At 42.3% G+C, this 16,604-nt stretch overlaps 1 protein-coding gene across 1 annotated transcript in view; it reads left to right on the forward strand.

Annotated features, from left to right (window-relative positions):
* LOC112688235 (transcription factor hamlet-like) overlaps positions 1 to 15,736 on the forward strand; it is a gene marked incomplete at its 3' end in the record, with an annotated part of 37,793 nt that extends 22,057 nt beyond the window's left edge. Inside the window, 1 exon segment of the mRNA XM_025561338.1 lies at positions 14,482 to 15,736. Within this exon segment, the coding sequence (XP_025417123.1) occupies positions 14,499 to 15,736 (1,238 nt within the window).
* Between the last annotated feature and the right edge of the window lie 868 nt (positions 15,737 to 16,604).

Below are 16,604 nucleotides of genomic sequence, written 5' to 3' on the forward strand. Positions count from 1 at the left end.
TAAATAAACACACACTCGGAGAAGGGAAAAAAACGCCATACCAATTAGACAAAGCCGCGGCGGGGGCAAACGAAAGGCGTAAAACGACGTCGTGTTATATATTATTATCGTACGTGTGAAATGTGTACGTGTGTGTGTGTGTGTGTGTGTGTGTGTGTGTGTGTGTACCTCTACTACCTGGTATATGGAACGCGGTCGGTCCGGTAGATTCCGATCGGTGTAAATTATTACTTGTTAGGTATACGCGGTCGTACAGTGAGCGCGCGCTCACACGTGTGTCGTTGACACGGTCCGGACATCCATCTTCGGCGGGAGACGCGACCGTGTCGACTGCAGCGAAAATTTCGAATTCCGTAAGACGTGCACGAGACTACGGCGACCGCGAAGAAGACGAACGATGATACCCGTTTATTGTAACACGTTGTATTACTCGTAAATTATTGAACGTCTGTTCGCCTTTTTCTTACACAGAAAATATTTACGGGAGGGTCTACTGTGGACAGAGTTCAATTACCACTGCTGTCTAATAATAATAATTTGTTAGTCATTACTAACAAGACACGGTGGGTACTTATGTACATTTCATTTACGGAATGTCCAAAAACGATTTGAATTAAAATAATTTTTAAATTTTTTAAAACATTTCGGGGGGGGGGGGGCTGTAGCCCACTAGGCTCCCCCCTGTATACGCCACTATAACCTACCCCGTATCGAACGCGCTGTACATCAGTGTGCTGCCGCACACAACTACGATCGCATCATAGTTAATCGATGGGCTCGACTGTATTAAAACACTTACCGCAGTACCAGTGCCTGGCCGACGTACAATACCTATAACGAGATGATCTCATCGTGCGCGTAATGTGCAACGTAATTTTATACCGTTTTACGGGCTCGACGAAAATCGATTTAAGTATTTTTTTTTTAATTTTTTTTTTTTTATCCGTCAAATCGACCTGCGGCGTCGGACGGTTCGCGCGGCGATTGCGATTCGTATTAAATCTTATTCCGTCCGACATGTTTCTCGCCGATAAATCACCGCCGTCGCGTGTCCTCGGACACATTTCACGTTTTCGCCGTACGGTAAGCGCAACCATTATCGCCGGGCCGGTATACCGCCGCCGAAGCGGCCGCGAAACTTCCGAAAACCGTCGTCATCGTACACGACGACGTGCGTACGACCGAATATTAACACCGCGACGCGTAATATATTTATAAACCGTTATCGTCGCGCACCGCGCACGCCCCCGGATATGTGATATCCGTCGGATGGATTTCTAACGAGTTTTTCGGGTGCAATTAACGCGGGAAAAAAATATACGAAAAAATACGTAGCGCGACGCTTCGCGGATCGTAACGATACGAACGGTGTTCGGTAACGCTATCGCCGCGGCACGCCGTAACGTTTCGTACGTCGCCGAGGGTTGTTTTTTTTTCTTAATTTTTTTATTCCGTTCAGAGGAGTGGCTTCCGTGCGGCCGAAGACTTGATGATTTTTCTTAAACATCGCTGACCAATTGGTAAACCGTCGACGGACGCGCGACGAGTTTACGACGGATAAGATTTCCGATCGTACGCGATTCCCGGTTAAAGGAACGTTTCGGGAAGCCGAACTCCTCGCGCGCACCGCGCGTCGGCGCGAGTACGTTTCGTGCGCGCACGTTCGCGCGTCTCCGCGCACGTCGGGAACGGAAAACGAAACCGTTTACGCCGCGTACGATTACGTTGTCGTACCGTTCGACGACGAACGTATCGAAAACTCGGTACCCGCGTGCGCGTACCGCGCGTTTTCGACGTTCCGCGATCGGCTGCCCGATGACGGGCGGAAGATGGAAAAAAAAAAAAAAAACAACCGATCGGTAACGTTCGCCGGCGAACGGTCTCCCGTCAAGACGAATAGGATTTGAATTGCCAACAGCGGCGGCCCGTCAGAACGAGGATCGTTGTCTTCGAGTGCGCACGTTATTATTATTATTATTATTATTATTATTATTATTACCGTACCCGTTTCGCTCCGCGTTACGTTTCCGTGCGGTATACCCGTGCGCATTGTCCACGTCGGTTCGCGCGAAAAGGTCAGCAGCGGCGCCGGACGGAGGAGAACTGTTACGCGTATTGTTCGTGTAACGCGCGCACAAGGGCGGTGGGGCAGGAGGTCTGTACATCACCGGACGACCGACACCAGTCACCGCGCGCGCACCGGAGATCGATGGTCCGCGTGATACACGCGATACCCGGTATTCATTCACGACGCCGATGGGTTAGACGGAGACGACGCGACGCAATCCCGTGCGATTACGGTTATTGTCGTCGTTGTTATCGCACGATCGCGGACAGGTGCGCGAGAGAAAACGCTGCGAAGATCGGACTAGAACTCGCGAAGACAGGTTCACACCCCTCCCCCCCCGCCCCATTAGGACTAAGCTAACTATTTTACAAAGTGTTATGATGTATTGATGATACGTTAATAATTATGATAAAATATCAAACGAATATGGTACATATTTTATATATTTTTTTATAAATAATAATAATATTTTTTTTGCTATTAGAAGAAATGTGTACAAAGTATAAAGGATATATATATATATATATATATGAAATTATTAGTTTTGCTCTACACCGAGGAAATAATACCTCTTATCATAGAGCAAGAATAATTATCTAGATGTAATTTTAAATATAAAGAAGAGAAAGAAAAAAATATAAGAAAAAATTCACAATTTGATACTAATATAGAAGGAATAGGACCGGATTTAGAGTTTATCAGGCCTGGAGCCTAGTAGTCCAAAGAACCCTTAATCCTTATAATATTTATTACCAATAACTGAATTTTATTTCTTTAAAAAAACGATACTAAATAACTGATTTTACAGAAATATCTTTAACAATTTTTAATACTCGTCAATTTTCGTCACATGCAAATATACAATATTATTCTTTAAATGTATAAATATAATATTTTAAAATTAACTTTATTCTCTTATTTTCTCTTCTCTTTTTGGAACTCAACACTAATTTCATTTATATTTATTTCTTTTAGTAGAGGTCTTAACTACAGATACATAATACATTTACGAAAATTAAAAAAATGTATAATCAAAATAAAATTTAAACTTAAAAGATTTTGAACTTAGTTTATGATAAAAGGCCCATTTTTTGCCTTAAATATTTTTATGCATTTAGATAAAAATCGATACCAATAATGTAACTATTTAAATTGTCACTATTGTGAAAAAATTGACTTACTTATAAGGGGCTCAAAAACATATTCTGTAATTTAAAATTCTTTACAGATTTAGAAAATAACTAACTGAATCCTTAACCTCCGTTAACCCCGCCTTTGGTGAGTGTAAAACCCGCCTCTGCGTGAAGCCCCGTCCTTTCCGAATGATAATCATGTGTAGTAAAAAATAAAAAGCCATCACCGCATCATCAACAATGTTTTGGGTATAGCGCAAGACTAATTTTATCTATACATATTCTATTTACCTCCAAAACATCTAAATGTTTTCATCATCGTTCTCATTTATGATAAGCTTAAATGATTATAATACGGACATTCTATCGTTATATATTATCATCATCATGTTGTTGCGGGTTTTCGTCGCAGTGCATTTCTTTGCAGTCGAAAAATATCGTTTTTACCGATTTTCTAAAGGGATTCCACTTTAGTGTATCCGAGCGGTCAACGACGTGCCTGCAACAAGACGTGTATTATTATTATTATTATTATTATTATTATCTTATCTCGGTTAATTAATTTATACGACGACCACGTCAATCTTTGATCGGACATGAAGCCGGTGAACGTAAGAAATCGCCGTTGTAGTGCCACGTGACCTGAATGACGCAGTTTCGATCTACTATGCTTACTATATAAATAAATAAGACCATTTATCTTTCTAGTTTTAGCCAAAGACAACTGCGGTACATGCACAACTATCATGTACACGTGCTTGGTGTTTCGCTTTCGTCTAAAAACGCCTACGTAGTTTACGGTACACTGGAGATTGAAGTGTACGTAATAGGTATGGTGAGATAAAGAAAGAGAAAGAGAGGTAAAGAAATACGCAGACGGAGAATCGTTAATATGTGATACGTCGGTTTTTTTCCTACTATTATTATTATTATTATTATTAACGCGTTCGCATACGTTTCTGTCACTTACGGCATCGTCGGCACCTTCACAAGAAGACGGATGCAATGAATATATCCTCGCCGACCGATCGGAAGCCTCGGTGGTTGTGGGTGAATCCTCGGCACGGACTTTAAGGCAATCGGATTCCGCGCTCGCACTCACGTACAACGTACAATAATAAATCGTTAACGCGCTACAGGCGGATGGCTCGTGGGCGAATCGCGTACAATGTATGTACAAGCCTTTTTGATGTCGAACGGTGTACCACTCACGACCCCTCCGGTCGATCCGGACCGGCGAAGAGGTTTTAATCATAAAGGAAAAAATAAGATTTAGTTATTAAAAAAGAGAAAAAAAAAAAAATTATATGTAAATGGCATGCCGAACAGATGCATCGTAAATTTCTCATTTCTCCTCTCTCGCCGCAACGACCGCCGCCGCCGTACGGCACACGCGTTCTAATTCCAAATTAAAAAGAAATATATGGAACGTTACACACATCGTACTATTACGCGTGCGCATACAGGATCGATCTATAATAATAATAATCATGTGTTCGTACACGTGTTTTCGATTTCGGAAGAACCCGGATTTTCGGACCCCCGAAGGCTAAACGTTTATTATTATATCCATGTGCTGCGTGCACCGGAGATACAGTGGTCACCGATACCGATGACGGTCCGATGATTTACGGGTTTCCGTTTGCGTTTCTCCGCCGCTGCCGCCGACGTGACTATACAGCGGGATTGAATACGCGCACGTTGTTACACATTCCTATGGCGCGCGTGCAACAGGCACAGCAGCAGTCCGCGGACACGAAACGCAAGAATATATGATAACAACTGCAATTATAATAATTTTAAGTTGCAAAGTAACGCATCAAAGTTGCATCGCGTTTTACGTTTTATGTATTTTCGTATTGCGGCACAACGTTGAAAACATGCGTGCGAAAAGCATCAGTTTTGCTAACCTTCTTGGACAATCAAAATACATTCGTTTATTATGGTTATCATTTTGTTTGTTTATTATTATATTCCGAAAAAACCGAGGTACTTATAGTTTAATTTAAGAAACCGGTAGTTTTTCGTACGACTTTCTTCGTTGTCGATATTATTCCTATTGTCCAGCGTTTGCATTCAGCAATGTTTTACGTAACGTTATCAAACGGAAGACTATTCTAATGTATAATGTGTCCATAACTAGCCATAACGATAATTATAATAATCCGTATCGTTCCAACAGCGTAACAATGCGATGTTTTACGCTCAGAGCTTCTATAATAATACATTTTTCGTAACACATTGACAAATAGTTATTTATTTTTTTTTTTTTTTATTCTACTTGATAAGTCGGGAGGGGCAGACGGTCTATTATTGTCTACCTATAGAAACGAATATTTTTTCTTAGGGTCGACGATAATTATTCGATTTCGAAACCATTTCCAGAGCTCAGTGCACGATAATCATTATTGTTATTATTATTATTTAATTTATTTATTACAGTGGTTGTGCGCTCCCGTGATGCATGAACTATCAAAAACAGTTGTGCGCGTAAAAAATAAATCACGAACGGCTCGCTCGCTTTCATTTTTTTTCGAACGCACTTTTTTATACGTTGGCCTATCGCGCGTATATCTTACATTTGCAACATGTAGTGTTTCTTTATCGACTCATAACAATAACCGTAAAACTGCGATACCTGCTTGCTATATATTTGTTACTAAATTTAGAAAATAAAGTTTTATACGAATGGCATGCATGCACGTGGCCCGACGGACGTGATCGCGGAAAAACGAAACAAGATGTTTTCCGGTTTCCGAAAACCACGCACAGAGGGTGGACAAAGTAATACGAACACCCGGCGTATACGCAATTTATTTATTTATATTTACACAACTATTTATTCATAAGCTTTTGGGCAGTAACGTATTTAGAGGGGGGAGGGGCTAGAGGAGGCGATCGCCCCGGGTGGCATCAGATTTTTATACATTTCATTTCATGTTGATGTACAATAATGTAAATTGGTTAATTTTTTTTTTTTTTTATCCAAGATAATATTCTAAGATTGAAAATATTCATGGGAAGGGGGGACAATAATTGTCGACGAAAAACCTCTCTTTCAAAACATAAATAAGTTACTTGCGATCGAGAATGACCGATGAACGAATAAACAGTATGGCTATATTAAATATTGAATCAGACATCACAAAAAGTTTACAGAGTGATGACGTAATCAATGAGTATAGAAAATATGTAAATTGTAAATATTGTTTTGTAATAATAATAAATAATAAATTTTATATTTTATATTTGTGACTAATTTATAAAGATAACATAATGTATAAGTTTAAACTGTGCTTTATTTTTCTAACAACTAAAAATTGTTTAATGGAAATTTTTGATTAAATAATCAATGGGAACTGGTTTCACCAGAGAATACAAAAAGTGAATACATTAAAAAGAAAAATGTAACAAATAAGTTAGAAAGCGTTTGTTAAGATAACGATAACGTATAGGCTGTTATACGGTCTACGGGTGGTTACTGGAAGGTAAGCTCCGACGCGCTCAGTAGATGAAAAAATTTAAATAATAATTGATTAGGGGAGGGGAAACGAAAACACCCGGGCGCTAAATTTCTGAATACATCTTTGGTGTTGGGCCAACGTATTGCCAACAGTTTCAATCCTTCATCGCGGAATAGATTCGTAACGGACCTGAACAGTTTCCAACGGAATTTCGTCCCATCCTTCTACCGAACTATCCACCAATTGCTTCGGTGATGTTGGATATAAACAGTAGGTACAAACAACACGCAACAATATGTAACTATATTGCACGGTGTTCGTATTATTTTTTCCACCCCCTGTACGCGAACGTAGGTACGTACTGCGTTGAATAAAAGAATTAATTCGTTTACAACGAGTGTCGCCCGAACAACAATATGGAGTGTTTGGAAACGATTGCGAAAACCAAATATTTTCAGCGGTGCAAAGCGAACCGTTTCCCAATATATGCGCGCGAGTTCTCACCGATACCAACCGATACCGCAGCACAATAATAACGATATTGCAGTAGTTTCATACAATTTAGTAATAATAACACTTGTTGCAGTTCGCGTTGTACCGACGAGGCGGGTTGTTCCAATTCTCATCGGGTGCATGTATAAATGTCTATTGCGATTATTAGTAAAACATCGGCTGATGGTTACGAAACGTTTGTGCGACGATGAAAAAAAAACTTACGTCTGTTGCTGAAATGGCAATAATATACAGTAGAATCCGCTTATTACCGTGTGGAATATGACGAGATTCCGGATAAAATGATTCCCAGCCATGTATTTTGTTGGTTTTTTATCTTACGTGCAGTAATTTTGATCGGGTATAACGATATATTTAAATGAAAATCGGTTTTTTTTATTCGCCTATAACAATAAATTGTATTTGAAAAGTGTCCATCCTTCTGTACAAAATCTTGATTACACGAAGTTGGTTTTTCTCCTTCCAAACACGACCTGTGTACTTCAGCCTATGGATAAAGGTATTATCAAGGTATTATAAGTAGAATTTCGAAAACAGATGGTATTCAAAATTATAGTTCGAGAGGAACAGGGAAAATAATTAAACATTTCAGTATTGAATGAAATTTTAATGATCACTGGTGTATGGAATGACGTTTCTACCACTACATTTAATTAATTTTTTTTATTCATAAAAATATTAAATACATAATCTTGTATTATAAAATTATAAATTTGCTGTACAAAATATTTGTTCGGTAATTATATTTTTAAAAAATATCTATTTTTTAAATTTTTTATTCATCGTCCAATGAAGTTCGGTTATTTATAAAAATCTGATTCTTTAGGTTCCCCGGAGATCGTTATAAGTGAATTCTACTGTATTGAAAATAAGTATCATAATAATGACTTATGATTAAGAGGAACGATTGTTGCGAGCCACACACACATTGCACGTTTACGTATTGCGGTGAACACGCACCGGCATACGATGTATATTGCATTGTGTCGTATATCCGTACCCACGTGTATTGTCCGTACAAGTAAGAAATAAAAAAAGGAATACAAGTCTAAAGAGTCGTATACATTGCGCGATGCGACCAGTAAAATAATAACGGACGCAGAGCACGTGCTGGCCCCCCCGTGACGGTACTATATGACGTGCACATTGATGATGATGATGATGATGATAACAATAACAATCGTCGTCGTTTTATATGTACACAACAGCCAATATGTATCATATTATACAATAATAATGCGTTGGTTCGATCAATACGACCCGGTGGTTTTTTTTCTTTTGAGTGTTTTAAGGATGTACAGCAGCAGCAACACGGTGTAATAACGGCAATAACGGTATCACGGGAGACGACGACGCGACCATTGCCCGAGCTTAAAGTGACGACGAAAAACGAATATTTTACAGGCATTGGACAACGCGCGTAAAACACTTTTCCTCCGAATAATCAGATACGGCACCGGCGAGACGTATCGATTAGTTGTAATAATAAAACGATTTCTTTTTGTTGTTGTCATTTTCATATTATAATTAACAATCATAACGTGGGCGACTATTTTCGTCGAGCTTTACAACGAAATTTTCGGAGGAACGTTACGGAGGAGCCGCTTAAACGCTACGGGATCTCTTGCTGGCCACTCCCTCCCCGAATGAAACTTCGCGTGCGGTGTTGACCCACGGGCAGTCCGACAAATCGTCATCAATCGTGACGGCGATCACGGTCGGTGTAACGTACACATAGATATAATACCGTATGCAAACACACGGCACATTATTGAATTATTACTACGTTATTGAACGCCGAACGATACTCGGAGTGCCTATTGTTTCGCCGCGGTTCGTACTGCGAACACGTTGATGGATGTGCAAGCGCGTGCCACGAGTCGCGTGCGACTATCGGCGGCGGAGAACGTTACCTATAATACGTGCCCCGGGCCAAACGAAATCGCACGACGAATGTACCGGGACCGGCCGAGTTAACGATGCTTTCCACGATTGTATCAACATAAGTAGACGTAATACAATATGGTTTCCGGCTTGTAGCAAAGTTAAGAAATGCAGATAATATTTGATTCTTATACACCAGACCGAACCTCCAGAAACGTGTTTCCCGTCTCGGGTCTACCGAAACATTACAAATGTCGTATACAACTTTCGTTCCAATAAAACGATAATAACTTCTGAAAACGAACGACGTAGTTCTGATTCCAAGACAAGCGAAAACTGAATATTAAACTTTTTGACGGCAAAGGGAATTCAATCGGGACGGTAGAAAAACTTTACGTTTCTCCCGAGTTAAATTACAAAACTGAAACTAGAACGCCGAATTAAAAGGTCAACTAATCCACTAATCAAATCATTTGCGCCCATCCCAGGATAAATACGTGTATATATTATTATTATCGTGATTTATAACACGACGGGATTTCGTTCGGTCGACGATTGACGAGTTTTTCACCCGCGGTCCCGGTGAATTGATTTCATCTTCTCGTCCTGTCGTTCGCGCGTCCTCTGTTCTCCGCCTCGTCCACGACCGTCGCCGTCGGCCAACCGATATTCCGGCTGTTCGCAAGTCGACCGCGGTCCGACTTGTGCATTATTTATTACGTTACGTGTACCGCACGACCGTCCGCGTAGGATTTTAAATAATACACCGAAATAACGTGCCGAAGGTAGGTCATCGTACGCCGACCCGTCCGCGATGATTTGTCGCTGGTCGCTCGTGTCGTTTTTTCGACGGAAACCGTCGAACTCTCTAGAATCAATACCGTTTGCCGTTTTTGTCGATACCCAGGTATTATCGCGTTTCGCCTACGCGCGCGCTCGACGGCCTGTACGGTTTACGATAATTAATTATTCAGCTGAGTTTTGATTTTTTTTTCTCAAACGGTTTAATGTAATGTAATATATTATTGTGAAACAGGGGCAACCGGTGAAGCGCGCGCGCGTTACACACCGTTTCCGATTGATATCGATTAACATTATTATTCGGTAGTATCTGATTCGTGGGCCGCATGCGCTACCCAGCGCCGTAATGATGGTAACGATAGAATAATAATCATCTGTGTGTCGTGATGTATACGTGATCTTCGATCGAACAGTATGTAATAATTATTTTTTACGGGATAAAAACCGAACGAACGTTCGGATTCGCTGAAACATTCTCTACGACGAATAATTATTTTATTCGTCGGATATCGCCTCTGATTAGTGTTGGGTACGAATCATTTCCCCCGATAAATATAGTGTCTAATAGAGAGATCTGCACGGGCCGGACTAGCCCGACTCAGCCCGTACCGGGCTTGGACCGGGCCGTGCCATAATATAAATACTGAGGGGTTGGTTATGGGTGGGATCGCAGTATTTTTTTCTTTGAAATGGGCCGGTCAAAAATAAAACTACCTAAGTATAATATAAAAGTACAATACTAGTGCCGATTATTGGCGTTGGACAAGGAAATGTTTCCAAACTGATGGAGAAGGCTTGTCACAAATCGAAATAAAAATATGTATATATTATTAGTGCATGCGATATTAATAATAATAGATTCCTGATAAAAACAAATAATAAATATTATGGTCCAGACCCGGTCCGGTTGAACTTTAAAAAAAAATTCAGTACCGGACTTGAAGGGAGAAGGGCTGGAATTTTGTAAGTTTCGGGCCGGATTGGACCGAAAAAAACGGCTTGTGCAGATCTCTAGTATCTATACAAATCGTATCTCCGCTTAGATATTGTTTCCAAACTGGTGCATTCTTATATCCCGTACACACGTGCGTGTAAACTGCCAAGTGAAAATCGCGAGACGTACTGCCCACCTCGTCCCGGCGTTTCCATCGGTCAGCGTTCAGTATTGGGATCACCACCGGCGAATTGACAATTTAATAAGCCTAGGAAATATCACGCGCGTACATCGTCGTTGTCCGATGTGTAATAATAAAAATAATAATGATTCGATCGTGGTATTCATTCAACGGGGCATATGAATCATTCGCGTGTAAACCCTATATGTACATAACATATAATAACATAGTATAACAGCGGTTCTCAAACGTTTTTGTTCGAAGAACCTTTAGGATATTAAAAATAAATCCACGTAGCCCCGACGACTAGGAACGCAAATAGTTCAAATCACCCATTCGTAAGGAGTCAAAAATATCAAACAATTTCGATTTTTAATTTGTTTCGTTATAATTCGCTTTGAATTAATTGTGATAGTTTATTTAAAGTAAATAAAACTAAAAAAAAAAAAAAAAAACATTTTATAATAAGTATTGTTCGGTAATTTGTTGCATATAGTAAATTAACGTTATCTAGCTGAAATTCGGTGTCGGTACCGATTCAAAAATTAATATATAAGAAAACAAAATAATTTGCTTTAACCGTTAAGACACTATAAATGATAAGAACTATATGTTTACTCTAGAAAGTTTGTAACAAGAAATCTTCATCTCCGTCTCGGTAATACAATTTGGGACGTATGTTATAAAATTCCAATTGATCCTTTATCTTTCCGATTCGCGGGATTCGACTGTTATTGTATAGCATCGGAAAAAAAAAACGTATCGAGCGAAAACAAAGAAATAATGAAAATCCGACCGTCTCCGTGTCGAGCTCGTCCCGCGCTTGTTGTAGGTATATTATTATTTACCGATAAACGCACACGCATAGAACACACTTATACGAACGCACGCGCGCATCTCTATAGATATACATTTGTATAAAAAAAATTTACATTATCTACGTGTATTATTATAATGGAACGTTATAATATTATATTCGAGTTTGCGGCAAACGGCCGACGATAAATTAGCGAAAACAACGTTTTAATCGCGTACGCATTACGTTACGTATAATTTCCTCGGACCGGCGGCACGACGACGTATTGATGTGTTTGAAATCGTCGGTACTGCACGCACAGGCCGCCATACGATGAACGCACATAACCTACGGTGGTGGTGTTTTGTTCGAGTGTTCGACGTCGTAATGGGATGTACAGAATTAGAGTTCATACGACAAAACTGTGTGTACAGCGATATCGGAAGACGGTAATTACCTCCGACTAGAGGTATAGTAGAGTTGCGTATATCATAATGCTTCATCGAACGTCCGGCGAACAATGCAGGGGCTCTCGTTTGATCGCTAAAACATCCGTCCCGCCATCCGAAACATATAAATGTATATCTCACTGTCGGATTCAAATTCTACTACTTCTAGTACTGGACAATAATGGATTTTTTTCTGAATTTCGCGTAAATACGAGGAAATCGCTGTCACGTGAAACGTTCCGGATGTGTCCGATCGTTTCGCGGGGTGTGAGTTGTAAACTCGCGAACGCCTTGATCGGCTTCTGATACGACTGCCGAACGTATAACGTGGCCGGGGAGGATTCGAAGCGACGTGCGCGTGCAATCGTGCGCGGTCTAGTTTTCGTCGGGTTTAGGCGAAAAACGCGTGCACCGGTTACGTAAATGGACACTCGGGTTTTTATGAAATCGTTCGGTGCTCGTTTTAATTTTTTTTTTTTTTTCTCTGTTCTTTTGTCTCTTCTGAAACAGATTTGGAAGTACGATAAACGGGTTTCGTCGCGGGGCGCTCGTTAGCGAAAAGTCCGAGCGGGCGAGCGCGCGCGCGCTCGCGCAATCCGAACGACAGCCGAACGAAAACGTAAGAAAAAAAAAAAACTAAAAAATTGTGATCCGCATTCAGACGGTTGGGCGGACGGACGGGGGAGGGACGGAGAAAAAAAAAAAAAAAAAACCACGTTATATAATTGGAAGTTTCTTCCACGGTCGTACGCAGACCACGGCGAAGAGAAAATCGGAGCGACGAGTTTTTTTTTTTGCGTTCGTCTTCCCGTCTTCGTCGCCGTCGAACCCGGTGAGTTCAACGCGTGTACAGGTACGCTTTCAAAACGCGATAATTCCGGGCTACCGGGTTTACACGGATCGAATTTTTGCGCAGCTCCTCGTTAAAATTATTCTCGGCCGTCCGTCTGCAAGCGCGCGGTCGTCCGGCCAGACGGCAATTATGTACGTACGTACACTGCATTGCAGCACGTTGTACGCGGGGAATTTATTAACGTCCCAACCTCACCCGGACGCACGGTGATCGGTTCGGTTTTTCGATCTGGAGCGGTGGGGGAAAAAAAAAGAACAAAAAGATAAATTTTACATTAAACGCGCACGTTTCGTTGACGGACGACCACGTCCGGCCGTGTGTTTCAACACCGGATACGTTATTTTTATTTTTTTCTTATTTTTTTTTTTTCACCCGTATTGAACGAAAGTTCCACGACTGGTAATTATTCGCATAACCGCGAAAACACACACATGTGTGGCCAGAAAAATATTTTGGGGGCTTTGAAACGTTCAACTCTCACTCCTGATTAATTTATACGAGTCCTTAAAACATCGGTTAAAATATAAAATTTGTGAAAACTGTTTGATAATGACATGATATAAAATTATACCTATGTGCGAAGATTATTGTGCTTAGCGTACAAAAGAAGAGAAAAATTTCTGGGGGGGGGGGTTAATAAGTTAAAAACTAGTAAACCCCACCCCTGGCTGCATGTACGGAACAGGTGCTTACAACCGCTATTCTTGAAAATGAATTTCTTGATCTATTTGTTTGTGGTATTTCATTCGCATACCACGTACTTGCAGGTGATCAATCTACGGTTAAGTTCAGAACATACGTCTTTTAACATTTTTTACACAAATTTATACGTTATATTGTTATAACACTAGTACATTTACTCCTTCTGGTTCCAAATGTCCATATAGAACCGAATTCATGTCGTTTTCATAATAAATCCGAACGGTTTCATAATTACACAAGATGTTGCGTATAATCAAACCGAATTAATTATTTAGACCCGTCAATTACGTTTATTTCCATGGAAGTGTTTAGATGAACGTCGCTGGGACTGGAGCCATAGGTTTAGAACGGACCATTATTAAGGCCCAAAATTTAACGTATTATTGAGAACGTAACGCCATTCTTAATCGGCTCTTAATCAGTGTACCGATAACGGTGGCTGTAGGTAGAGTTATTGCACTGATTGAAAGGAGATTGACCGCTCGATTTATTTGGTATATATATAATCAGTGCCGTAAGCGGGTCCAAAACCGAAATCATTCGATTGAAATCGATTTAAAAGAAAAATAAACCGATTATCGTTTCAAAATTTCGGACAGCAGCGCAGGGGTACCTCATAAGGTGGTCGACCTAGCAATGATTTGACCCAACCGCGATTGCTGTTCGAACCGAATGTGTCTAACCTAAGGTTTTCTGTCCACAGACGGCGTGGCCAAAGTGATGAGCGTGGTGGACACGTCTCCTCCGGCGTGGTACACCTACTACCCACGACCCGTGGCCGCCGCAGCAATAGCGCATCATCCGCGCGATCCGTCCAGCATGCGCGAGAAGCACTCGAGCCCGCGCAAGATGGTAGCCGTTCCCGCCGTCGTGCCGTGCGTGTCGCCCAAGCAAGGCGCCGTGTACCCGACCGCCAACCATCAACACCACCATCAGCACCACCAGCAGCACCAGCAGCATCACCAGCAGCACCAGCAACAGCAGCAGAACGCTCACCAGCAGCGGAGGGACCGCGACGACCGCGACCGCCGCTCGGACGACGACCAGGGCGACGAGGACGACGACGATGACGACATGATGCCGTTTGACCTATCGCGAAACGGAGGCAGTTCGCCGTCGTCGTCGCCGCGGTCGCCGCTCCGGTCGCAGCGCGGCTCGCCGGCAGCATTCAAGCCGTACGACCGTCGCGTTCGAGACGACCAGCCGCTGGACCTGCGGGTGGACCATAAGAAGTCGCGGCGCGGCGACGAGCTGGAGGACGAGAACCAGAATCTGATCATCCGGACGCCGTCACCGGAGGACATCCAGGTGGACAGCCCGGGGCCGCCGTCGGTGCACTGCTACGACGCGGCCACCCAGCAGCCGCCGCCGCAGCATCGTGACCGGAACCACGACCGTAACGCTTCGGCTCACAGCCCATGCTCGTCCGACAAGGACGTGGTGGTGACCGACGATCGTCCACCGCCGACGCAGCTGCCGCCGCCGCTGCCACCATCGCAGGCCACGTCGCACCGCATCGGTCACCGCCAGCATCACAACAACGGTCATCATCATTATCACCAGCTGCGCGTGGACGCCATGGCCGCGGAAGAGGAACGGCACCACCGCATGGTCAACTATCCCGTGCTGTTCCCGCCACAACAGCTGCACCCCATGATGCTGGAGGCTATTTACAGGGCGGGCGCCGCCGAGAAGTCGCGCTTGACGCCCTCATTGGCCGGTTACCAGCCCGGTACCGGTGGTTACCACCGGTCCTCGCAGCACCACTACCCGTATATCAACCCGCCGCTGCTCAACGGGCACCACCATGTACCGCCGCCCACTTACGACGTGGTCAGGCCACCACCACCTCCGCCACCGCCGCAGCCACCGCAACCGCAGCCACAGCCGCAAGTGGCCAGGTCCCCACAGCAAAAGTCCTCGTCCTTCCAGGAGACTTCTGGCAAGCCCAAAGATAGGTAAGCACTATAACAAAATAATACGTTGAGATAATGTGGATTACGGTTTACGGTCGAACGCTGAACTTTAAACGTCCTTACGTGTTATTTTTCAACTAGTTCTAAACTATCTTTATGCAATCAAGCCTCGTCCAACGTTTTATTATGGATTTAGAAACTCGTATGCGTACCATTTGTTTTGTCTATGCCATGATATAAAAAAATAATCAATTTGAATTCAAACTAATATATGTTTTAGATTCACAATTTTTTTAATCCTCGTTATTCCATTCCGTAATTGGATTTTTGTAAGAACCGTTAGTTCAAATATCAGTGACAAAATGTTTTCTATATTTATATGAATACGAAATCCCGGGATGTTTGTTGAAAGTCAAACTATTCGAGTGTCAACATTCTTTTTTCGATTCGTGACTTTTTGGTTCAGGCTTGTGTGGACGTTTTGAAATTTGAACCGTTCGACTAGCCCTCGTATTACGTACGCAGCAGTGACATTGTTGGTGTTGACTTGTACTCATCCGACTAAAAGTAATGCCGCACAGAGTATAACAACGAAAAATTGAGTCTTGAAGTACATGTGCATGTGCGTGTGTTTGCGTTAGGACAAGAACCCGTTTGAAACGGTGCTAAGGAGATGCGTTCAGATATTTTAGAGAACCAGTCGACGGCGACGCAAAGGAAACGCAGTCGTGCGTGCGCGGTCGGCAATATTATGTAGGTGCGATAGAAAACTAGATCGCAAATAAGTATGCGTACTACGAGTGCAGAAATATAAATAGAAAAATGAAAAAAATAGGCACGCACTATCGATATCGATTTCAAACTGGTGTGAAGCGGCGAGAGGATAAACGGCATAGATGTTTATAATAAC

The sequence above is a fragment of the Sipha flava genome, unplaced genomic scaffold (assembly GCF_003268045.1).
Source record: "Sipha flava isolate LNK unplaced genomic scaffold, YSA_version1 110_pilon_pilon, whole genome shotgun sequence".
NCBI lineage: Eukaryota > Metazoa > Arthropoda > Insecta > Hemiptera > Aphididae > Sipha > Sipha flava.